The sequence below is a fragment of the Phalangium opilio genome, unplaced genomic scaffold (genome assembly GCF_054372755.1).
Source record: "Phalangium opilio isolate 3A_F unplaced genomic scaffold, DU_Popi_V2 ptg000011l_1, whole genome shotgun sequence".
Lineage (NCBI taxonomy): Eukaryota > Metazoa > Arthropoda > Arachnida > Opiliones > Phalangiidae > Phalangium > Phalangium opilio.
The window spans coordinates 5,491,140-5,517,175 of NW_028324147.1; the positions used below are offsets into that span (position 1 = coordinate 5,491,140).

At 37.5% G+C, this 26,036-nt stretch overlaps 1 protein-coding gene and 2 long non-coding RNA genes across 5 annotated transcripts in view; 2 read left to right on the forward strand and 1 right to left on the reverse strand.

Moving 5' to 3' along the window:
- LOC149710050 (BMP and activin membrane-bound inhibitor homolog) overlaps positions 1 to 26,036 on the forward strand; it is a 68,754-nt gene that overhangs the window by 10,101 nt on the left and 32,617 nt on the right. The window contains exon 1 of one of the 2 annotated variants that reach the window (XM_089858815.1): positions 2,710 to 3,118. The exons of the other annotated variant lie outside the window; for it this stretch is intronic. Within the exon in view, the coding sequence (XP_089714941.1) occupies positions 3,022 to 3,118 (97 nt within the window). The 5' untranslated portion in view covers positions 2,710 to 3,021. Of the gene's footprint in view, positions 1 to 2,709; positions 3,119 to 26,036 lie in introns of those variants that run through there. 2 annotated transcript variants of the gene reach the window in all.
- Positions 7,265 to 9,144, reverse strand: LOC149710054 (uncharacterized). Of its 2 annotated transcripts, none has more exons than XR_016376463.1 (3): positions 8,314 to 9,144; positions 7,967 to 8,249; positions 7,265 to 7,871 (listed from the first exon to the last, which is right to left on the reverse strand). It is a non-coding gene; the product is annotated as an uncharacterized LOC149710054 (long non-coding RNA). The 2 variants fall into 2 exon arrangements; XR_016376464.1 differs by having other exon boundaries at positions 7,265 to 7,747; positions 8,314 to 9,141.
- LOC149710055 (uncharacterized) lies at positions 16,634 to 25,568 on the forward strand. The gene is made up of 2 exons (XR_016376465.1): positions 16,634 to 24,056; positions 24,803 to 25,568. It is a non-coding gene; the product is annotated as an uncharacterized LOC149710055 (long non-coding RNA).

The window sequence follows — 26,036 nt, forward strand, 5'->3', positions numbered from 1 at the left end:
ATAACCCCTTTGAAACCTGAACTGACGTGAAAACCATTTTCTCACGGTTCTTATGTATAAGAAAATTTTGAATTTTATTTTTTAACAGTCTATTTCATATCAGAACCGAGGGGATATGCACTCCTTGGTACGTCACCGTTTTGGGCTTCATATAAACCTGCAAAATTCAGGGTTATTAATTGTTGACTTAAATTCGAGGGTTCATAATTACAAACTTGGAAATATCAAGGATGTAATTTGTAATTCAGGGATATCTATTTTTGAAAGGAAATTTGTTACGCTTGATTAAATTTGATGAAAGTGAAAATGGTTTACAAAATTTAAGACGAAAGGTCTCGGGAAATTATTTTCAGTGTTTTTTTTTTTTTGAAATATTTAACCTGGAAATATCTGCGAAAAAAAAATTTGGAAGCTCTAAAAAAATCAACTTGAAAATATCAGTGTAAAAACCTGGAAATATCAGTGTAAAAACCTGGAAATATCAGTGAAACACACGTGGAAATTTCAAAGAGATATCTGTGAAAAAAAAACCCCTCTGGAATTTTCAAGAAGATATCTGTGAAAAAACCCTGGAATTTTCAAGAAGATATCTGTGAAAAAACCCTGGAATTTTCAAGAAGATATCTGTGAAAAAACCCTGGAATTTTCAAGAAGATATCTGTGAAAAAACCCTGGAATTTTCAAGAAGATATCTGTGAAAAAAACCCTGGAAATTTCAAGGAGATATATCTGTGAAAAAAACCTTGAAATTTCAAGGAGATATCTGTGAAAAAAAAACCCTGGAAGTTTCAAAGAGATATCTATGAAAAAACCCTGGAAGTTTCAAGGAGATATCTGTGAAAAAAACCCTGGGAGTTTCAAAGACTTAAGAGATATCTGTGAAAAAACCTTGAAATTTCAAAGATAACCCTGTGAAAGAAAACTGGAAATATCATGGAAATTTCTCTGAGATATCTGTGGAAAAAAAGTAAAAAAAACCTGGAAATATCCATGAGGTAGCTTTGAAATCAAATAATCTGACAATAAGTGAGGTATCTCTGAAAAACTCCTGGAAATATCAGGAAATTCAATTTTCCTGAAGTTAACAAACAAGCAATAACCCAAAGTATTTAATATCAACCCGACTTTATTCATAAATTAATAGATTCACGTTATCATTTAATAATTTTGGACGTAACTAAATAATAAACTATACTGATGAAGTTGAGTCATATTTGTTTGATCGTGTTTTTGCAAATTGAAAGATATCCATCTTTATCTTTCCATGGAAGTCAAGAGTTCTAAGGTCTTTCCGACCTTCAGTTCCTTAAGCATATTTTTTGTTGTTGTGCATGGGCAGTGGTCTAACTCTATCCTTGGGGTGATGGCGTCACGATGGTCAGAGAGCGGCGGCGGCGAGTTGGGGGTGGGTTGGTCGGTGGGAATCCCCCCCCCTATAGATAGATATTCTTTTAAGCCTTGGCACTGGGGGACTATTATAGGAGGAGTTTCGGCGCCTGGCGCGGTTAAGGCGCCTTCTCGGCGTCTCTCACCCTCGACACCCTTGACTTCCCTTTTTCGGAGCGGGGGTCTGCAGGCTTGGCTGGGATCGCTATCATATCAGCCCCGTCCGGAAATGAAAAAGTGAACCCACTCGCTGAGAGAAATTGGTCAGCCGATGACAACGCTTCTTTTTTTTTTGAGTCTAGTCCCTAACCCACTATCCCACGGAATGACTATGAAAGAAAGAAAGGAAGAATAAAACTATTTTGGAGCCGCAAAAACAACTCGTGTTTTTGTTATTTTCAATAGACCATTCTAGTAATTCCAGTCTAAGGGAAGCAAATACAATAGGGGCGGGGTGGTCACTGGTCACCTTCTTGGGTTATTTCTCTAGAGTAAAGAAGTACCGCTAGAGGCAGGGCTAGCCTTACCTCTTAGCGCTAAGAAAGTAAGGTAAGAGAGCGGCCTCTCGCCCATGTGCGTTTTGGCCAGGGATAGATTTAATTTTAGAAGTAGGAATGGAGAACAGAGTAAGTAATCTGGACGCGCGTATAAGTCCCGGACCCCCTTGCCCCTTCCACGGGACGGGGGGGGGGGTATGAAAGAAGAGGCGGGTCATAGCGACAGAGGTAAAAAGGAGTTTTACGTATTTTTCGCCGTCCCCGTCAGCAACGTCATCAAAACGTAGTTTAAGTGAGCCAATAAGATAATTTAAACTTTTCGTAACGTGTTGGAGGGAGGGGCTCTGTACTGGGTGGTCTATGAGTCGGACTGAAGTAAATACTAAGCGTTCTCCATTCCCACTTATAAAATTAAATCTATCCCTTGTGTAGGTTTATTTTCAAATAATTAATGAAATGGTCTGTATTTAATAATGTTGACCTCTTAGGGGTATAGTTATTTATTAATTACTGACGCTGACAAATAATTGTAGACAGGATGTCGGAAAGTGCTCCGGGATTTTTAATAACGTGGTAATAATTTTTGGTCATTTAAAACAGGAGTCGAATCTATAATTCAATATTTTAGAATGTTTTCAAAATAATGGGAAAATATTTGCTTATTTTGGTTCCTAAAACTACTCTAATTTTTATCTTCAATATTTTATTGTTTAAAACCTAAATAAACTCATAAAAATTCGTTTTAATATTGCTCCTATAACGTCGAAAATACGATCATTACGATGTTTATTTTGTCTCAGTCCCGACAGGTGGCTTACGGCTGCAAGATCAAGCGCCGCCAACATCCCTCTATCGGAGAGCTAAAGTTTCCCGCAAAGTTTCTCTCAAGGCGCGCGCTTAGACAAGCGTTTAATCGCGTTGAGGGTGGTTGTGCGTTTATCGCGTTCCATACTCAGTCGCGTGCTAATCGTTCACGTGCTCCGTTTCTCGCACGCGTTGCCAGCTTGAACTTTTAACCCCGCCTTTTAAAGTGTCAAAAGTCACCGTAGTGGCTTAAAAATGCTGGTTGCTACACTTATTTTAAGCCTTGGCTTTTATTTAATTTCGGTGTGAATTGTGTACTTTAAATTGTGACATTATGGCGGCAATTTTTGATCTTTCACCTTTAACAAGGACTAATTCGGCTGTCGTCTTCATCGTAGCTTTTGTGGCCTCAGTTCTGCTAACAGCTAAAGGTAATTTCAATTTAATTAATTTCTTGACAGGGATTCGTTAACGGTTAACGGTTTACCGGCATTTGTTTTTGGTTTTTATTTTTCTGCCAAGGCCTAACTTTTAAATGGGGGTGAAATTTTACCGTCAAAAACCTATTTAGAAAGAACCAGTTAGAAATTTTTAATCTGGTGCCAGACTGTCGGGGTCGCAATATTTCACCGATTTAGTAATTAGATACGTACGAATTTGAAAACACCCAATTTACGATTATTCCCATGTTTCTTTGCTAAAAAATTGAATTCCTCTTAATTAATTTGTACTGTTTCCTTGGAAAGTGTGCAAGCGGATTCTTGGGTGTCATAGACGAAGTGTCGTCTTCCCGAAACCCCCAGGGAAATTTATTTCTAACCAAGACTGGTAGTTTTTCAATCTGTAGATAATTTATGCTAATGTAAAACTATTTTTCAAAGTTAAGGGGGTCGTACCTAACAATCTATTTCCCAATGGTTTGTTAAATTTTGAACACAGAACTTATAGAGCTTGTAACTAGACCGATATCAATACTATAAAGCTCGAAATTAGACGAAACTTGCAAAAGTTTAGCTTAAAATTAGACGAAACTTGCTATAGTTGAGTTTAAAATTAGACGAAACTTTCAAAAGTTGAGCTTATAATTAGACGAAACTTACTGTCCAATTAAGCCCGAAGTTAGACTAAACTTACTGTCCAATTAAGCCCGAAGTTAGACTAAACTTACTGTCCAATTAAGCCCGAAGTTAGACTAAACTTTCTATCCAATTAAGCTCAAAGTTAGACTAAACTTTCTATCCAATTAAGCTCAAAGTTAGACTAAACTTTCTATCCAACTAAGCTCAAAGTTAGACTAAACTTTCTATCCAACTAAGCTCAAAGTTAGACTAAACTTTCTATCCAACTAAGCTCAAAGTTAGATTAAACTTTCTATCCAACTAAGCTCAAAGTTAGATTAAACTTTCTATCCAACTAAGCTCAAAGTTAGACTAAACTTTCTATCCAATTAAGCTCAAAGTTAGACTAAACTTTCTATCCAATTAAGCTCAAAGTTAAGACTAAATTTTCTACCCAATGAAGCTCAAAGTTAGATTAAGCCTAGAAATTAGATGAAACTTTCTATCCAATTAAGCAGCTCGAAATTAGACTAAACGTTCTATCCAATTAAGCAGCTCGAAATTAGACTAAACTTTCTACCCAATTAAGCAGCTCGAAATTAGACTAAACTTTCTACCCAATTAAGCAGCTCGAATTTCGACTAAACTTTCTACCCAATTAAGCTCAAAGTTAGACTAAACTAGAGTTGAATCTTAGAACTTAAAAATTAGAAACTCCAACCAAAACCGGACAAAACCCTCTCTACTAAAAAAAAACTCAAAAAGTAGAAGTCCAAAATAAATTTAAACAATGACCCCTTAGAAAGCAAAAAAACTCCCGAAATATTCTCTCTGACTTTTTCAAGTCGTGACTTTGCTTGGGGCTAAGCTAGTCTTGGAGGAACGATTAACTGGACCCCTTGAGACTTTGAGGGAGAAAATTTTTATCTTGTAACAAGATGGCCCCGGCCAGATTACACTTTTGCGCGCCCTCTAGTGACTAGAATTAGTATTACTATATTCATTGACCCCGACAAATTTATAATTTTCAGGTTTTTTTCCATTGTTTATAAAATAGCATTCCGATTATGAATAAAACCAATCTAGTAAGAATTTGGTTTACAGTTTAATTAAATAAGTAATTAACTGTAGTGTTCAAGTCTTGGTGGATTAATTAGGCTAGATATACTAATCAATATCCAAGATTTATTCTACCATATGATTATGGTCATTCGTTACATTGGGTGGCAAGGATGCCGCTTGAGTGCGGATAAAGAAGCGAGGAGTGTTCTCTCCTATACGCGATGTACGAGGTTACCTCCCATTTTTAAAATGTGAGTAGTTTTTGGTAATCGCCATCTAATGAGCGAATTCTGTACTTTGATTTTATTCCGTATTTTAAAAATGGCCGCGGACAACAACAATCTTTATGACACAGAGTTAACCCTTTGTCAGGTCCCGAATGAAGTTTGCAAACCCATGATCTCCACTCCCTTAAATCCCTATCACTACTTTTACAGCCAAGAACGGAACATGTTCTACCCCAGCTTGCCATTTTTACTTTTCAAAACTTACTAATTACCAATGAGAATTAAAAAATATGTTCAAATCATCGGATTCACCGAGCCAAAGGATTTCAGACGAAGGTTTTGAACTTCCTGCTTTTGAACGCTAGATGGCTTTAAACACCGACGTTTAAAGAGACAAAAATACCGAATTTTACGCTTTACTTCGACGCTAGATGGCGGTATCAAAAACTACTAAGACGCAATGGCAGCCCCCCTTGAATTTGCCTGGTAAACAGACAATTAGAAAATGGGGGTTACAATCAATCGATATCTGAGGATGGGGCGCCATCTAGGTTGTGTTTGGAATAGGCGGGAATTACGAATATAGCAATACTCTCCCGTGAGATTAAAACCCAGTGACTGTATGAGTCTTAAGATAATGTGAGGGTTTAACAATAAAATTCGAAGATCATTGGCAACTTGTAATATTGCGCTATGCATTTGTAACAGTTTGGTTGAGCTTAATGAGGTAGATTGTAATTCAGATTTAACTTTGTTTAAGTCATTATTTATACTGTCCTTTATGAGGTTATTGTTATTATGGTGAAAAGTTTGTTTAAACTCATTATTTATACTGTCCTTCATGAGGTTATTGTTATTATGGTGAAAACTTGGTTTAGCTGCTGTCTCATAGGTTGAGCCTTTCAGGCGCTCGTCTGTTTCGGAGTGGGTTGCGGCGAATTGGTGTTGCGGATGTGGTGGTGGTCCTTGGGACCAGTGACCCTCGCATTAATTATTATTTTACCGGCCCCACTATAAATTAAATTTCTAAAATGGTGAGAATAAAAAGCACGTAAAGACACAAAAGTAAAGAAGCTGGAAATTCTAATTGAATTTGAATTTTTTACTGTAGGAAAAAGTAGCATATAACAATCCATAACAGTTAACTTTTATTTCTTATCACAATTTTTCAACTAGTTGCCACTAAATATCAATCAACATGTCTAATGATATTTGAAGTTCTTAATCCTTTTATGAACTAGCCTTATTCCTTATTGCATTTTCCATAAATTCAGCGGCAATATCTTCTCTCGCTATCAGTAAGCCAGATCAAAATCTTGTAATGTGACCATGCACTACTGAGAAATACGATTACTGACAACTAGTACTGGCTATGGTCTAGACTGTCGACTACAAGAGACTCATTCTAGAGTATAGACGCTAGACAAGATCAATAGTCAATAGAATACAAAACTTTTGTAGGGAAGTTGTAGCCAAGGAGTACTAACTACCTAGGAGTAGAATTGGTAGAAAATGAGTTGAGATAGAAAAATTCTAAAAAGGAACCCCGAATTTATAAACTGGTCCCACCGTCTATTTTTTCCAAAAACCCTAATTAATAAAGTGCTCCCTGATACCACTGACCCCAACTTTTGGAATAAATAAACTGGTCCGAGCAATTAATAAACTGGTTTGGGACTTGTAAACCTGTCTTATTTCCTACCCTGTAGTGACGAGCCCATGATGTAAACAATAAAGATGGCCGCGAGCTACGAGGTTTAAGCCTCGGTCTTTAGTGTATCGGGACGGGGGGACGGGGAGTCGGGGACTCGGGGTCCGAGTAAAATTGTCCATGCCCATGCCTTTTAATAATTATCTTAATGTTCTTTTTATTGATGATTGTTTATGCCTATTAATATTTATCTTAATGTTCTTTTTATTGATGATTGTTTATGCCTATTAATAATTATCTTAATGTTCTTTTTATTGATGAGCTTAAGTTGTAAATTTTTAATTCGATACGTTAATTAAACCTTCAATACCTTGATTTAAATTTTCATTTATAATCCTTATTTAATTTAAGGATGATGTCAGTTTGTAAGTCTCGTTAATTTAATTCCCCCTTTCCCACAGAGAGGGTCTGAAAATTTAAATCACTTGGCAGAGACTGGAGATCTTCAACATTCAGTGACAGACTCTGAATCTCAATGGGCATTTAAAAAACTGTATAAATTTAAATTGAAATTCCAAATTATAATTAAATACTTTTTGTTTGATATGTTGATATTAACGTAATCAATCCTTGAATACTCTATTGGTACTATCAACACCATCGTTAAATTTATTACTTAAATAATATAATTTTTTTTAAATATAATAATCAAATTAGCGACTTATAATTAGTTAACTTTAAATGAGTATGTTTCACTGATTAAAATTACATTTCTAAAAATTGTTAGGTTGATAGCACTTTCATGTTTCATGTAGAAATTTCATATTTCCGTGGATGGAGAGATGAACACGTTGATTCCGTTTGTCGTTGATTGAAATTAGATTCATTTTGATCATAAATTTCATTTTATATTTAATTTAAGGATGATGTCAGTTTGTAAGTCTCGTTAATTTAATTCCCCCTTTCCCACAGAGAGGGTCTGAAAATTTAAATCACTTGGCAGAGACTGGAGATCTTCAACATTCAGTGACAGACTCTGAATCTCAATGGGCATTTAAAAAACTGTATAAATTTAAATTGAAATTCCAAATTATAATTAAATACTTTTTGTTTGATATGTTGATATTAACGTAATCAATCCTTGAATACTCTATTGGTACTATCAACACCATCGTTAAATTTATTACTTAAATAATATAATTTTTTTTTAAATATAATTATCAAATTAGCGACTTATAATTAGTTAACTTTAAATGAGTATGTTTCACTGATTAAAATTACATTTCTAAAAATTGGTAGGTTGATAGCACTTTCATGTTTCATGTAGAAATTTCATATTTCCGTGGATGGAGAGATGAACACGTTGATTCCGTTTGTCGTTGATTGAAATTAGATTCATTTTGATCATAAATTTCATTTTATATTTTGAGTTGTTGATTTTATGAGATTGTTGATTTTATTTTTATAATTATCACTTACGTAACTGTTATTAGTAGATGAACCCAGCGAGAGCGGAAACTGCCAAAATGATTAGTTAATTTTGCAAAGAATCTGCAATTTAATTCTGCAAAAATCTACCTATTATTTTATGTCAGTTCCGTTAAGTGATCATTTAATTTTAAACTTGCCAAACAAATAGTGAGCAATGGTACCTCCGTCCCAAACTAGTTATAGTTTTAAAACGCTGACTCGAGTTTCATTTTGTTAATACATTTAATTTTATTAGTAAATCAACCTGCCTAACTTTTAAGCAGACGAGTCTTAAAAAACGATATCATTGGTGAAATTAGAAAACTCTCTCTGCTTAGCGCGCCTTCTGTCGGGGAGAACCTTAATTTCTTTTTTGATTAATATGATAATATTAATTGTAATGTTTAAGTTCCCAAGTAGAAATCTAATCTTGCCTAGGATTAAAAAGATATATAATAATTATAAATTGCAAAAAAAAATTGCAAGCAACTGTCTCTCCTCCTCTAGCGCGATACAATATATATTCGACAGCATCCAGTGGCGGGCGTCGGGGAGGTGGGGGGTCCATACAGTTGCACAGTTCTCTCTCTCTCGTCTCCCGCTAAACCCACGCAGTAAGTGCGGGCGTCGGGGAGATGGGGGGGGGGGTCCATATCCTAACTCTCTCTTTCTTCTCTTCAGTATAATTTATCTCGCTTTATATTACAAGCAAGCGTGGCTTCGTGGTAGAGCGCGCGGCCGGGCGTCTTCACTGACGTCTCGTATGGATTGGGATATCGCGGGTTCGAGGCCCGGCGCCGACGGGAAAATAATTTCAATTGAAATTAAATACGTTACGCCACCTATGAGGTGTGAGGTGTACTACGGATGAATTTCGAGTCGAAAATTCGCGGGAAATTTGAAATTCAAAAAGTTTATTTATGAAGAATCTTATTATGCGGTTACACCAAATCCAGCCAGCCGTCCAGCCAACAGAGGTCGGAACAATACTTTCGAGCTCTAAAGAGCGCAAAAGTAAAAAGCGCGGGGTTGAGGAACGCAGCCTGCACCGTCGTCGCACGGTTTCGCTTGAAAATATTTCAAGGGAGACTGAGAAGGAGTTTTATTACTTTTCGCTTTGCTAACTACCACCAAACCGAGAGAGAGACCGAACGGATGAGGATGGGATTGGGAAAATTACTTTCTCGGCTAAGAAAAATGCTTTTAATTGATACCTTGTTTCTTAAATCGTGGTTTGGAGTTTTTCATTTTGGGTTTTTTCTTTTTTTTTTTTTTTTACTGCATGTCTTCTTGGACTGACACTAAATTATTTTTTCACCCAGACAATTATTTTGCGTGGTGAGAGAAAAATTCCTAACTGTAATTAGAAAATTTTATACTTAATTAGACTGACTGTAACATATAAAAATTAAGGGAGTCATATTTATTTTTAGATGTTTTTTTTTGGTTTAATACACGTACATTAAAAAAATGAGGTTAAAATAAATGTTTTATAAAAATATACTTGGGTTAATTTCAAAGTTAAAAATATGCACCTAAATTAACGCTAATCCCACTCTATTGAGTTGCCTTAGCTGTACTTCATTAACTGTGTTTAAAGGGAGTATAAACAGAACATGCGTGTTAATATATTGAAATTAAATGATTTGGTTGAATTACGTATTAAGGGTCACCATGCCTAATAAAGGGGGTATGTTCCGGTAGGTCATAGGTCATAAACCTCCCATGTATTTATCCTTTTTTAAATGCAGGGTTCCTACAAACCTGGAAAACTCGGGTTAACAAAAAATTCCGGAAAAACTCGGGAAATTTCGAATTTTTAGTAAAATTCAGGGAAATTTATAAGTTTTGAGTTAGTTTGCTCTGAAAGGGTTGCTTCAACTAAAAAAACCCAGGCCCATGTTGTGGATAAAACCTGGAAAATTCATGGAAATATATGGGGAAAAACCCTGGAAAATACATGGAAATATGGGGAAAAACTCATGGAAATATATGGGGAAAAACCCTGGAAAATACATGGAAATATGGGGAAAAACTCATGGTAATATATGGGAAAAACCTGGGAAAACTCATGGAAATATATGGGGGAAAACCTGGGAAAACTCATGGAAATATATGGGGGAAAACCTGGGAAAACTCATGGAAATATGTTGGAAAAAACCTGGGAAAACTCATGGAAATATGTTGGAAAAAACCTGGGAAAACTTATGGAAATATGTTGGAATAAACCTGGGAAAACTTATGGAAATATGTTGGAAAAAACCTGGGAAAACGTATGGAAATATATGGGAAAAACCTGGAAAACTCATGGAAATAAATATATTAGAAAAAACCTAGAAAACTCATGTAAATCTATTCGAAATAACCCTGGAAAACTCATGGAAATCGGTTTTCCAAAAGTTGTATAAACCCTATAAATATCCATATTGGTCTATAACGCAAATTAAGATTTGTACAGCGGCACACTATATTTATTTATTTATTTTATTTATTTATTGGAGGGATAGGGTTGCTAAGCCAAATTGACTTATGTGCAACCCCCCAAAAGCATTAAGGTACAACAAATGAACCGAAAAATATTAAATTATTAAAGTCAGGCGTTGTCCAAGATCCAAGCCGTTATACTGTGACGGAAAGTGGTAGAAGATTCCAATGATAACAACTCCTCAGGTAACGAGTTCCAATCATTGATGACCCTTGCGGTAAAGTGACTAGCTTTAGGAAAGGACTTCGCCACTGGTTTCGCCAGTTTAGCAGGATGTCCTCTGGTGCGTAGATTAGTTGACGGGAGAAATAGTGAAGACATGTCAGTGTGCACATTGCCTTTATAAATATCGAATACGTAGACCAAATCATTAACACGTTGTCTAAGAGACGGGGAAAGTAGGCGGAGTCGCTCATCACGCGTAGCAGGGGAGTGGTGGCTAAATCCCTTTGTGACCTTCGTGAATCTATTGTGGGCCTTTAAGAGTAGAGATTGCTGCGTAATTCGAGGAGGGCGCCAGATGACAGAAGCGTAGTCAATTAATGGTAAAACCAGGGAATTATAAATTGTACGCATGATAGTTGGCGAATGGTGGCAAAAATTCCGTCGCGTTAGCCCAGTAATGCTATTTATACGATTGGCGGTGCGTTGAGCATGGGTGCTAAAGGCAAATGTTTCATCCATAAAAACGCCTAGGTCCCGCACTGAAGCCACATTAGACAGAGAGATACCGTTGATATTGTAAGAAAACCTAGGGTTTTTTGTTCCTAAATGAAGCACCGCGCACTTTTCCACGTTGAATTGCATCCCGTAGGAGGACGCCCATGCGACGACGTTGTCCAAATCACGCTGCAATTGAAGGCATTCATCCTCGGTCTGTATGGCATTGTAGAGTTTCGCGTCATCCGCGAACAGAAGCATTTTAGAGTAGGCGACATTGTTAGGCAGCGAGTTTATAAATATGGAAAAGAGCAGTGGTCCAAGAACGGAGCCTTGAGGAACGCCACTTTGTAGTTCGCGATAGGAGGAAGCGAAACCCTTGTAGACCACACGCTGACGCCTGTTCGAGACAAAATCGATTAACCAGTCAAGGGCATTCCCGGTGATACCAGCACCCATCAAGGAGGAACGAATGGCGGAAATTGGAATGGTGTCAAACGCTTTAGTGAGATCAAGGTATATGATGTCAACTGAAGCTCCATTCCCAAGCCATTCCACCCAGTCGGTAGTGGCAGTCAGTAGATTAGTCACGCATGATTTTTTACGAAGAAAACCATGTTGGGAGGGATGAAAGAACTGAGTAGCTTCAAGATAGTTGTCAATTTGAATTTTCGCGATCCGTTCGCAAGTTTTGCCGACTTGACTTGTAAGGCTAATTGGTCGAAAGTTCTCCTTTGCAAGACGACTCCCTTTTTTATGAATCGGAGTGACATCCGCGGTTTTCCAGCCCATCGGAACAGTACCCGTAGAGAAAGAACGATTGAACAATATGGTTAATGGGCCGCAAAGGAGAGTAGCCGAATTTCTCAAAAGATTCGGATGTAAGTCATCGGCGCCGGGAGATTTCGAAACATCGAGTGAAGAAAGCTGAGAGAATACATCCTGTTCAGTACAGATGAAAGTGTCTAAGGCACAGCGATCGAGTGACTGTGCCCGTTTGGAGGTCACGGCGGATACTTCCACGACGTTAGACGAAACCCCCGCGAAGTAAGCGTTTAATAATTCCGTGATCTCCTCCTGGTTGGATGTCAATGAGCCATCAGGACGCCGTAATTGCGAGATGGAGAATTTGCACGAACGTTTAGTGTTAATATAACTGTAGAAAGCTTTAGGGTTGGATTGTATCATGGAGGTTAGCCGCATATCCTTTTTTCGCTGGGCTTTCCTGGCAGCATTTGTATAGCCATTACGAGCCTTCTTATAGCAGTTATACGCTTGGTCAACGAGAGTATTATTAGCTTTCCGCTTCTTTAGTCGTGAATAGCGTGCCCAAGTTTGTCTCTTATATTCATATGATTTCGTCGAACGAACATTAATAGGTGGCCTTGCCGACGATATTTTGCGGTAAGGAACGTAATACGAGATTCCACGCTGTAGAATTAAACAAAACTTCGACCAGCATTCATCGAGAGTGGGATTGTTGAAAATGGCTATCCAGTCTTGACTTGATAAATAAGCGTAGAAGTTTACATAGTCGCCTTTGAAATAGTCTCGTGTGAGTCGAGGAGTGGGACTGGACGAAAACACCGGAAACGCGCAATTAAATGTTAAAACATCATGGTCGCTGGACGCGATGGGCGACTGGTGAGAAAGATTGTAAACAAGCAAACAATCAGACACCAGTAAGAGATCCAAGATGCTTGGCGTGGTACTGGTGGTTCCCGCGCGGGTGGGTTCAATGACTATTTGATAGAGATTTAAATCCTGAACCCGTTCTAAAAACGCTTTCGTTGCCAATGTTGCTCCGCTGAGTGAAGTAAAGTTTGACCACTCAATTTTCGGATAATTGAAATCGCCCAAAATCAAAAGTTTACATTTCTTCATCAAACTGTAGTCGTTGGCAATGGTTAGGACAAGGCGGACTTGCTCGTGGTTATCAAAGGAAGGAGAGCGATATAAAACCAATAATAATAGACTGTCCTTGTCATTACTGCAAAGCACCGTTAAAAAATCAAGACCAATAGTTGAAGACCATAAATCATCTTGATCCGATGGAACAATAGAAATTGATTCGGCAAGATAGTCGTGGTGTACATAAAGAGCTACACCGCCACCATTGGACGCGGCAACACGATCCCTTCGAAACAAGTGAAATTTGGGAATTGATCTTTCACTATCCAAAATGTCCGGCTTCAACCAAGTTTCAGTTATAGCTACTATTTTCGCGTTGTGCAAGCAAATCAGAGAGGACAATTCAGCGAACGCATATTGCCCACGTACACTTCTTATATTTGTATAAAGGACGATAGAAGATGCCCGGAGAGTGTTTGTGGTATTGATTGAGTTAATGTTATTCGGAAGCAAGGCAGTAGAGTGGTTGACAGGTGGAGAAGAGACTGACTTAGAAAACTCAGTTGACTGTGTAGAAACAGGTATTGGAGCCTCAAGAACGGCTAGTTTTTTTGTTGAAAATGTGATACGTGGCCGAAGGGAGCAAGGAACGGACGGATTGGATGAACTAGCGGCGGAACGTAGAGCGGTGTAGGCATGCTTGCTGGTAAAGCGCAATCCTGAGGAGTAACGCGTTGAGAAGATTGTATTGGCAGAACAGGTATTAAAGTAGGTGATTTCGATACATCACACGCTGGATGACTCGAGTCAGGAACAAGTCCGGTACGGCGTTGAGTAGATGGCGGCAACTGAACAATTTGGCCTTTCCGAATGCCAATATTAGACTCTCCTTGGTCTCTTCGACGACGAAGTTCAGAAACCAGGTCCCTATTACGTTGGCGCTGGGCTTCTGTCCGATCGGGGATTGCAATGAAGTCTGTTTGGGCTCGAATACGCATTTCAGCGACTCCACTACAAAAATATTGACGATCCGTAACTGTGCTGAAGCGAAAGAGTATCGGACGTGGTTTCGTAACCGAAGGGTCAAAACGACCGAGGCGCCGGTATTCGATCAAACTTATTTCGCGCCTGGAGAATCCTAGATCATGCAGAAGACCACGACAGAAACCACCGAGATGGACATCAGACGAGTCCGGTATATTAAAAATTAGGGCATTCTTCTTCCTGTATGAAATTTCATCTGTTCTGCGAGAATGATCGTGCTCTGGGCGGTCACGAGACACTGAGGAAAATATCCGATCCTTGTGCCTGGGAGTCGTACGCTTAGGGCTTTGAAAAGCAGCTTCGTGGCGAGGTTCAGGGTTTGCGCGCACATCGGAGGAAGAACGCGAATTTTCAGATTTCCCACGAACATCAAAAGTGTGCTGCTCAGAAAATGACTTAGAAGTCGCGACATCAGCTGGCAGGTGGGAGACATTGTTCATTAACTTTTCCATCTTCTCTTGATTTGTCAAAAGTTCGCGGATGGCGTTGGAGTTGGACTCGCATTTTGATCCGACCGAATGGAGTTCGTGTTTGAGGGAAACAGCCAGGGAACGAAACTCGGAAACCTTAGTGGTGGTGGCGATGGTTCGGTCGTGATGGGCGTGGTCCTCCACAAAGCGAGTGTTGGAATTACATTGATTTTTTAGCGCAGAGAAATCGTTCTGGAGAGAGTGAATGTCAGATGAGATTGTCCGTAGGCGCTCCAAGAAATCAGATTGAAACGTGTCCAGGGTCTGTCGTAGATCTTGAAAATGAGTATTAGACTTGTCTTGTGAAGGTGGGGCAACTGTTGAGAGAAGTGCATCAATACGCATAATTTCCTCTGAATTCCGGGTGATTAAACGTCGAAGGTTGGGTGCTATTGTCAAGCACGTAGGGCACATGAACTTGAAATGCTTAGCTTGAGATTCGTCTAGATGTATCAGTGCTAGCGACAGTGAATCAGGTAGGTTCACGCAATTGCTGTGACATAGGTTTTCGCATAGGCCACAGGAGAAATTAGGTTGATCAGTTGACACTACATCGTTACAAACACAGCATAGGGAGTTCAAGGTACTAGACTCGCTGACCGTCGAGTTGAGAACATCGCTGCAAAAGTCGTCTGTTTTTGGTGCATCAAATACTTTCGAGGAATCGTCATCCACAGTCGTAGTAAGGGTAGCTTGAGGGAGACAGGAATCGGCACAAGATGAAGCGGATGTTCCAAATGGCACAGAGGTCTTAAGAGGGAGTAGTAGTAGTGCAGACTGACTAGTATCACCAGAACAAACGCCAGGATTGTTTAGGATTCGAGAACGACTTCTTGTCAATATGTCAAACTCCGGGCGAGAACAAACCGTATCATCAAGGGAGGACGTATCCGGGAGGGATAGGGAGCGTCGTGCCCGAGGCATTGAAAATGAGTAAATTACGGATTTACTAAAAAATAGCTAAGCCTTGGACTTCAAAAAGTCGTAGTTTGAAAATTGCATTAAAATTTAAATAGAGCACGAGGTTAAAAAAACGCGACCGCTTCACGTGACATGGAGCTATATCCTCTTGTATATTATACGCAGGGGGGGGAATAAAAAGTCGATTATAAAACTATCAACCTCTCGGATATTATTTCAATTTCTTTCCCTTAGATAAGACTCACTAAAATTTGACCTTAGAATCTCTGTACAGTAGAGAGAGGTTGGACATAGTTCTAAATACTCTAATACTACCAATAATATAAACGTCATAAAAAAGATTAATTATTCCACCCCTCATTGGGGCACACGCGCCGATTAAAACGCACCGCCGCTCGTCAAGCGCCGAATACAGCGGCAGAAGGCGGAGAAGAGAATGTTGTTGAACTTCGTACGTATATATTCCCCCCCCCCCTCTCTGCTATAACAGTATAACTATATCTATCGCTTGTTGATTTTATATTGGTGACTTATCCATTCAAAAGACTTATACGGTTACCTACCGTATATATTTCCTTCTGTTACCTGCACAGCGGTTGGCGCCGTCGCGGCGTCGTTCAATTAAAATTAAATTGTACACTACTCGTCGAGATGTTAGTTGACAACATATGGGAGGCGAATTATTTATATAAATACCCTTGCATTTTGCCAACAACCTACTCTCTCTCTCTCGCCTGCTATACATGCAAATTTTGAAATGGCATAAAAATCAGGTATAGCTGTTAGGGACTTTGCATATTATGTTTTTATCTGGGAGATTATTTAAAATTATAATTGCTTTTGCTTTGAAATGCAAGACAAAATTTTTCTTGTTTTTCTTCTAAGCTAAGTTAAGTTTACCCGGTGTTGCTTGTTAAGGGAGGGACTTGTAACCGTTCGTAATCTGTATGTTTCTTGAATTTCAATTAAACGATTCTTAATTAACTAATTAAGCATAAAGCTAAAACGGTACCTTGAAAAGAACTCAACCAAATTATTTTAAATTTTTTTTTACTGATATGAAGCGTGCAGTTTTAATTGGTCAAATTCGGAAATTAAGGAATTATGACTCTTTTTCTACTCAAAATCGATTTCCCAAAGAACAAACATCCCCCTTAATTTCTAGTATGCAGATTTATCACTCAGAAACACGCTGTATTTAACTGAACACAAGCCAGTCCACGCGTTAGGCCTCAGTCTCTGTTTACCAGCAATTAACGTCAGTGCAAGTTTTCAAAACTTTATAATTTAATAAAACTCCCTTTGGAAACTATAACTTGAAAACTTGAAATGAATAGCAGTTTTGTTTTCTTGACTGTACCAAAAATGAATAAGATAAGGATGCTAAATGATGCTACATTTTCGGAGGAGACAAGTTGGAACCTGAAATCATGACAACACTCATCCATAAATCCTTAAGTACACACAATATACAGTGACTTATCAGGTAGACATCACGGAACTTCTTTGCCATTGTTAGTCTCTCCCTCTCTCCCTTCGTCTTTGGTTGTTAGTTTTCTTTTTTTAGAGAGAGAGAAGTTTTGCTGGCGAGTTTTGTTGACAACTGAAGAATTATCCGCTTGTCTTACCTCGTATACCGCGCTCTCTTTACCTTTTCCAAAGGGCATGGCCTCTACAAATCTCCAATTTCTTCTTGAGAACGTTCCAAATAATATCTGAGCTTTACATAGACGTTAGTTTAAATCTCTGGTAGATTCTTAACTTGAAAAATGGTTACCAGAGTTCCCAGGTAAAACTTCAGACTCCCGCTGTGTTTAAGTCCTCCTATGTTTGTTTGTCCAATGAGGTAGGCCGAATGGGGTTGAAACTGGGCGCCGCTTTAATCGTTTTTCTTTCTTAGAGAGAGTTTCTTAGCAGTCAAATGGCTACGTATCTTCGCCATCTTAGTAACAAGAATATGTTTAATACTTTCACGAATATTTAGTTTTACGATATGAATGGATTTTCACTAAAAGGGTCTTGCCTTTGACCGACGTCCAGAGGGTTCTAATATTAAAAAAAGAAAACCCAGCTCAAAAAAAAAACCCAGGGTTTTTATATCCACCTTAAAATCCACTTATTAAAACAAAGATCATTAAAATCTGCAATTTTGTTGAATTTAATTGCTAATATAATTTCTTTTCAAAGATAGTTTTAGATATTTATTGTTTCAATTTCATACGTATTTTGTAGATTATTTAGAAATATTTATTATTTTTTATGAAGCATTTTAAGATTATTTTAATTATTAGAAGTAACTTCAGAATTTTTTCAATTATTACAATTCAAGCAACTGTTAAATATAAAAACCCCAATAAAACATGGTGGGCTGGGTTTTTTTCTAACCACGTATCGGGCTCTCTAAGTATAGAACTGATTAAAACTGAACTGATTGCCTTAATTCCTTGAATCACTTGATCTAGCTCTAGCAACAATTAGAGACACCTCTTCATTCACTAATTATTAACCGTAATTCCCACGGTGTGTATTCTCCTGAAAAACTAACAGATTCGTGTTTTTTGACTTCCATTTTCCTAATTCATTCGTTATATTCTAAGTGGACGGATTTGTATTTGTTTAACCAGCTTAAATGCAATGAATTCAAGGCGGGGGACTTATGGGTGCCTAGGTGCTTTTAAAAACAATCTTATATGGTTTTATACGTGTTGTTTCTATTTGATTAGACAAACTTGATTCGGAGTCAAGTGTATGTAGACTATAAGGGTCTTCCAATGTAGAGAGGCTCTTTACTTGTGGCAAGAAGCGATATCTAGTTTATTACGGAGAAGGAATAAATTCGCCCCCACATTTCCAGATTTATCTCCAGTCCAAACGTACAGTAGGTCTGGAGTTAATCCCCGCCTCTAAATTACAACCAGCATCTCATTGGTTCTTGAAAACTCGTGCACGTCAGCGCGACGCGAATGACGAAAATTACAGTCATATTTTCCGACTGAGGAGAGGCAATGAAATAGCCCGGCCTCCTTTTATGTCCCCCCTTGTATTTTGAATGAGGGGACCGGAACTATGGCGCCCGAATACTTAGGCATCTTATACCTTCTCCCTAGTAAACTAGATATCGCTTCTTGCTTGTGGCACAAACAAACCAGTTCTATATAATTTTCTTTTTAGTATGTTTTATCTTTCATTTTTTTTAGTATCCTAAATAATGGCTTCGGCGAAGTTCTTTTAAAATAAGAAAACTTGTTGAATTATCTCTCTCTCTCTCTCTCCGCTCTCGGATCGGGATGAGAGAAAGTTAGTAGTTCTTCTCCGAATGGTCTAGATAAATTTTAACTGAAAGAAAAATTTCTTTAAATTAATGCCATCAATTTTGAAGTGTCTGAGAACCTTTTGATGGGGAAATTTCCGAGTTGGGAATTTTCCTTTCATCAAATTTCTTTAGAAATAATTTTTTTCACGAAATGAAATTAATTTAATTTAATTTAATTAGTTAATTAAATATTTAAGGGGCTGCATTTTTAACGTAGTTTTACCTGAAGTACAGCATGGAATTTTCATTATTTATTTTTTTGAATTTCCATGGAAAACCATGGAAGTGTCATGATTTATTTTTATAGTTGTAAATTAAAGTTTTAATTAGTTAGTGAATTAATTTGTTAATTTAATATTTTAGAGGTTGAATTTTTAACGTAGTTTTACTGTAAGGGAGTAAGACATGGAATTTTCATTATTTATTTGGTTTAATTTCCATGGAAAATCATGGAAGTGTCATGATTTATTTTTATAATCACAAATTAAATGGTTAATTAGTTAGTTAATTTAATATTTTAGAGGCTGAATTTTTAACGTAGTTTTACTGTAATGTAATGGAGTAGAACATGGAATTTTCATTATTTATTTAGTGGAATTTCCATGGAAATTCATGGAAATGTCATGATTTCTTTTTATAGTTACAAATAAAATCGTTCAAACTTTAAATTATAATTAAAGAAATATTGTTTATCGAACAAATTAGATTAGTATCGTAAGGAAGTGTTATAGAAGTGACAAGGGGAATCCTTTCCCGCTTCCACGACTTCAGGGGTTCTTGGCGTCACTTTTATAAAATTATGGTATACATAGTTTTCAGACTTGGAGTGTTGATACCATTTACACCTGGCTACTTTGCGGAAAAATACAGTATCAAGTATCCTCTCCTGCTGTTGTAAATGGTATCCTTTCTCCTAGTCTGAATTTAACTATGTATGGTAAACGTATGTCAAATAAACAATAAACATCAAAATTGGGATATCATCAAGCTGTTTAGCGAAATTTTCGAAGCGCAGAGGGGAGGGGGTTACGTGAAAGTTTATTTTTACTATTTTTGATAAATTACCTTGCAGGGTTTGTTAAATTGAGATAGATGGTTAGCTTATATTACTTTATAAACGGGCCCCTCAAAGAAAAAAGCCCTCCCTCCCTCTGCCCTCTCCCGTATTACCCTTCGGCAGTATATTATTTGAGAGGAAGGGGGCACATCCGTGAAGCGTAGTGACACGTGACGTTTATCTTCCCATAAGAAAAGCTCGGAGCAAGAAGCGATATCTAGTTTATTAGGGAGAAGGTATAAGATGCCTAAGTATTCGCGCGCCATAGTGCCAGTCCCCCTTTCAAAATACAAAGGGGGGGGACGTAAAAGGAGACCGGGCTATTTCGCCTCTCCTCAGTTGGAAAATATGACTGTAATTTTCGTCATTCGCGTCGCGCTGACGTGAATTTTCAAGAACCAATGAGATCGATGCTGGTTGTAATTTGGAGGCGAGGATTAACTCCGTCCTACTATACGTTTGGACTGGAGATAAAGCTGGAATTTAAATGTGGCGAATTTATACCTTCTCCCTAGTAAACTAGATATCACTTCTTGCTCGGAGCTCCTGGTTCCTGCTCTGGGAAGAAGTTTGGAAGTACTGAAAATATCCCTGCCCTGGCTGCTGGCTTTTTACTTCTCAAACTATGACCCCTCTTGCCTCTCCTCGCCCCCGGCGGGCCTTGGCTGGTTTGCCGGGTACCATATATTCCCTTCCTAAAAGCTCTGTTTACTTTAACTAAACATATTTATAAACTATCTTGGTGAATAAACCCTGAAGAGACGATAACAAATTTTCTTTGCTTTTCTTGTTTTTTTTTTCCTTAATCACTACAGACTTTAGTGCGCTTTAACTACCCCCTTCCTCCCCCATACCCGGCTGCCCGGTTTCTTCATTTGCTTCAAACGAAGATTACGGATTAACTTTTTGACTAAAGGAGCTATGAAAGGGGGGTGACATTTGATTTTTTTGGGTCCAGAAAAAAGGAGAACGTTGGACGAATTTTCATGGAAAAATGTCCAGAAATTATGGAATATTTACATTTGGCGAAATTTTGTTGAAAAGGTCCAGAAATTGGAGAAATTGTTCGAAATTTCATGGAAAAGGTCCAGAAATTAGAGAAATTGTCGAAATTTCATTGAAAATGGTCCAGAAATTGGAGGAAATTGTTCGAAAGTTCATGGAAAAGGTCCCGAAATGTTTGAAAATTGTCCGAAATTTTATGGAAAATGTCTAAAAATTCGGGAAAATTTTACGAAGTTTCATGGAAAAAGTCCAGAAAAAAAATATTTCATAAGGGTCATCAAGTTTAGGGAAAACAGATAGTAGCAATATAGCTTTGTGGAAAAAATGGCCAATAATGCTTTAGGAAAGTCATAGTGATGTGAATGGGAGGTCATAATAATTAAGGAAAGCTTTAATAATGAGAAAATTTGCATAAATAAAGAAAAAACTAAAATAGACCATATAATTTCACTTTCAAAAAATAGATAATAGGGCTTCATATTCAGGCACAAAACACGGTATATCTTTTAATTTTGTCATTTAGTATCTCTTTAAGTACTACATTTACTCTGTAACTAGTTTTGTTATCGTTACTAAACTTGTTTGTAATAGCTGCTTTGATTCGACTTATTCTCTTCTGTTGCTGCTGTTGCTCTCTTAAGAAATATCTACTTAATAGATTATAAGAGTTGTTTTATTGACGACCGCCGAGATTAAACCTTAACCCCCCGCACTTCAAGTAAATTGCTTTTTTAAAAGAAGCAGATAAAGATGTTCGTTTATGCTACTGAAATAATCACGGAGCACTTAGTTAAATTCTTAAGATAATAGATGCATAGATGCGTACAACACAATACATTTTAACCAGAACCCATGATGTCCTTTGTAACAAATTTATTCTTTTATCATAAGTCAAAAAATAAATCGTAATAAGTTGTAAACAGACTCGTAGTGGTGTAAAATAGACCTTTACGACGTAAATAAAAGGGGGTAGGCAGCCCTCGGTATCCGGGACATACAGAGGGGGGGGGTTGATACATTGCCATCCCTCTCTGCATGCGCACTCTTCTCATCTTATACAAAATGACTACAGCGCAGGCGCCAGAAAGCGAGAAGGAAGGTAAAGTTTTACCCCCGTATCTTTCCCTTCTTACTTAGTTACATCTGCGAGTCGATTGAAGACCTACAACAGTTATTACTTAAATGGTAATATTTAACTTATTGGTGGCAATTATTGACTTATGATCCTTTTTATAGATAACGTTCGTTGATAAAGGTACTAATTACTTGTTTTAAACTAAATGGAAACCATCAACAATTGTAAATGGATAAAAAGTTTTTTTACCCCACGCGATGCGTTTAAGAATTATCTTCACATCAGTTCTACTTGCAGCTTTTGTTTATTTTCTAGAGATCTCTCTATACATTTAGAATTGGTTGGTACTTGGTAGACTTTTGTCTTCTTGCTCTAAGTAGTAAGTACCTTACTGTCAGATTATAAAGCAACAGGGTTCGTATGAACATGGAAATCATGGTGTCGTCTGCTTAAAACGGAACATTGATATTGGTATGTGAATCCAAAGACTTAAGATAGGGCTTCAAAGTTATTTACCAGTCCAACAAATTGGGTTCGTATTGTTTGAAGTTTTATTTCACGTCCTTCGACTTACATAACCAGGGTTCGTACTGAAGCTGGATAAGTCAGGTGTTTGTAAAATGGTGGGATTAGTCAGATATTTAAAGGGTTTTTATTTCCTGAAAAAAGTTAGGGATAGGTACATCAAACAGGGAGCCCACCGGTCCTATAATTCCTATAAATTCCTATATTTTTGAACCTGTCCTATATTATCCTATAATTTCATGAAAGGTCCTATAATATCCTATATTTTTGACTTAGTCGAAGTTTTCGTATAGTTTAGCATCAAATTTATCAAAATTTAGCTTTTTTTATCGAGATCACATTTGAATAGACACCGAAATTGTGGAGCTCGCTTAGGATTTTTTATATATTATATTATATTATATTATGTTATATTTTAATTAAGTTCTTCTGAGTTTTCAAAGTAAAATCCAATTTATTTTTTATTTTTTTGGGATTTTTCTACATAGTTTAAGCCCAAAATTGTATTATATTAGAGCGTTTTTAGTCCTATATTTTCCTATAAAAACACATTTTTTCTCCTATAAAATCTTATAATTCCGGAAAAAAATTCCTATTTTTCCTATAAGGAATTTAAATTTAAGAGTGGGCTCCCTGATCAAACCATGCTTCCAGAAATGAAACTGCTAAATAGGGGCCAGGTGTGATTAAGTGAGCTCAACAGGTAAACACCTTAAAATGGTCAGGGATGTGATGGAAAAGTCAGGGATTTTCGGTTTAAAAATATCGTCTGAACCCTGATAACATACGTTCCGTCCTTGGGGTACATGGTGATCAAACATCAGACTCTATTTTAGCACCGCCCCACGGCCCCCGATTCTTCAAAACCTGGAAATTCAGAAGAAAGGTCTTTGGGAATTTTGGTAGGAACCCTGAAAGCAGGGATTTTATGATAGGCTTTAAGCGTGCCAAACGTCGATTGACTGTTAGATAGATAAATTCCCTCTTATATTTTAACTCTATTTTTAGAGTCTACGTTACCGCATCTCTATTCTCTCTACAACTTACTCTGTTATTGCAATCTTCAGCTTTTTTTCTCGAATATTTTAAGGGAAATTGTTCTGTCGAAAAGATTGCCACCACTTCACGAAATCGCGACAGAAAGGCATTTCAAAATAGTGTCATTCTTGAATAATTTATTTTTATTACGTTTGAGTTGCAAAGGAAACATTTAACATCGTAAAGATTGTGACCAAATATCAAGTTGGTTAGCGGATATCACGTTGTAACAGAAGTGTTTAATACTGCTTCTCTTCGAGAGAAGTGTGCCACCACAAAACGGCAGGGGTAATTGTAACATGATTCTTCCCAACATCATTTCACATTTATTATTGCAAGGTTACAAACATACGCGATAAATAGTTCCCTCATCATTATACTCTCTATTAGCGCTGCTGAACTATTTGCCAAGGCGCATGCGCGTGTGCCTTTTTTGTCCCACGTTAAGACAATCAAGGTTTGTGCATGGCTTCATTTCTGGGGATTTAGTACCAACAAGAAGTGATATCTAGTTTATTAGGGGTAAGGTATAAATTCGCCACATTTAGAACTAGCTTTATCTCCACTCCAAACGTATAGTAGGTCCGAAGTTAATCCTCTCCTTTAAATTACAACCAGTATCTCATTGGTTCTTGAAAACTCCTCACGTCAGCGCGACGCGAATGAGTACGAAAATTACAGTCATATTTTCCGACTGAGGAGAGGCGAAATATCCCGGCCTCCTTTTACGTCCCCCTTGTATTTTGAAAGGGGGGACTAGGAATATGTCGCGCGAATACTTAGGCATCTTATACCAAGGAGGATAATATGGAGGGCCGACTTAGCCTTTGGGGGGTGTTAAGTGATTTTTGGAGCTCGATCCTGCTGACACCTGGTTCATTTACGGAAAACTATTGGTTTGGCGGGGGGGGGGGGTGAGGTAGGGGGATATTTTTTTTGGCGAATCGCGATGGCGGACCGAATATGTTGCAGACGACAAAACGCTAGTTTTCCGCAGATGAACCAGGGGCCACTAGCGTAAGCAGGGCTACCAGTCACTTTCCTAAAATTATACTAAGTCGGCCCTCCATATTATCCTCCTTGCTTATACCTTCTCCCTAATAAACTAGATTTCACTTCTTGGTACCAAACAGTTATAGAATTCACCCTAGCACGGTGCTGCGATGCGTATTTATTTAAATTCTCTCTCTTGGAAATATTTAGCCTGTACAGATGTACTTGTGGATCTATAGACGAAGTGAATTAGTTGTTACGTTGCCTGACTCGAGTGAGATTGAAGACAGAACCTCGCTGGGTTTTTAAAAGTCGGTTTTTCTTCAAAAAAGGATTTTGTCATACGTAAAGTGAAGAAAGAGGGAGAAAAATAGAACTTCTTTTTGACTGAGAAACATTTATTTTCAACGCCATTTCTCCATCAGGCTTTCCCCGAACAAGGACTCGACTCTCAAAAGATTAGTCCTAAAAGATACAAGGCTTTCTTTGTTGTTGTTTTTTCCCTCTGTCATTTGCGGCACCTTCAGAAAACTGCCAAATGTTTATAATATTGTCCTAAACACGTCAATGCAGTTGTATTTGTAAGCGATAAAGTATTGCGTTAATGTTAGCTAAACAATTAAAAAAAAATTAGTAGTAGGCAAAAATAGACATATCGGGTTAAGGAGGAACATTTTGACCTACTGTACATGATTTCTTTAGCTGACATGTAATTTTAATACGAGTAGATAGTTAAATTCATAACGTAACCACGTGACATTTTTGAACTACCCTGGCACAGTCATAATTGACAATCAACTATTTTAATTAACTAATCAAGCGTTATGATTTTAATTAACGGGACATGTAAATCGAAATATTACACATTTTCTTAACAATAATAGAAGTTAAACAGAACCAATTTAGTTTATTGTGCAAAATTACGAGTTATTAAAGTTGCTCAAAAATAAGTAAACTATTTAAACGCTTGACAAAATTTGGTCGAAACTTAAATATTTTTCGATAATTAAATTATTTAAAGGGAAGGCTAAAATATTTAAAGGTAATTAATCATATTAAATGGGAATTTAGACACGTCGCAATTATTTTTATTAATAATTTGACTGCAACGTAAAACGTGTAATTTCAGTATATTTTCTACGCTGTGTTTAAAGTATTTCCTAAGCCTAATTTGGTAGAAGCATTAGAAGTTGGAAAAACGTGGGCGCCTTTCCGAGGGAAGAAGGCACGGGGGCAATTATCAGTCTTTTTTAGGGTGAAAGGTCACGTGATGGATGGACTACATTCCCCTTCCTAACGTTTAAAGGAACCCTCTATCCATATTCGTAGAGACTCGATTAATAAAGACAAAGCTACCAAGTGAACATATAAACCCGTATTTTCTTGACATTTACTTTATTAATTGTCTTGAGTCGTACAGTATATTAAGTTCCTCCTAGTTGCC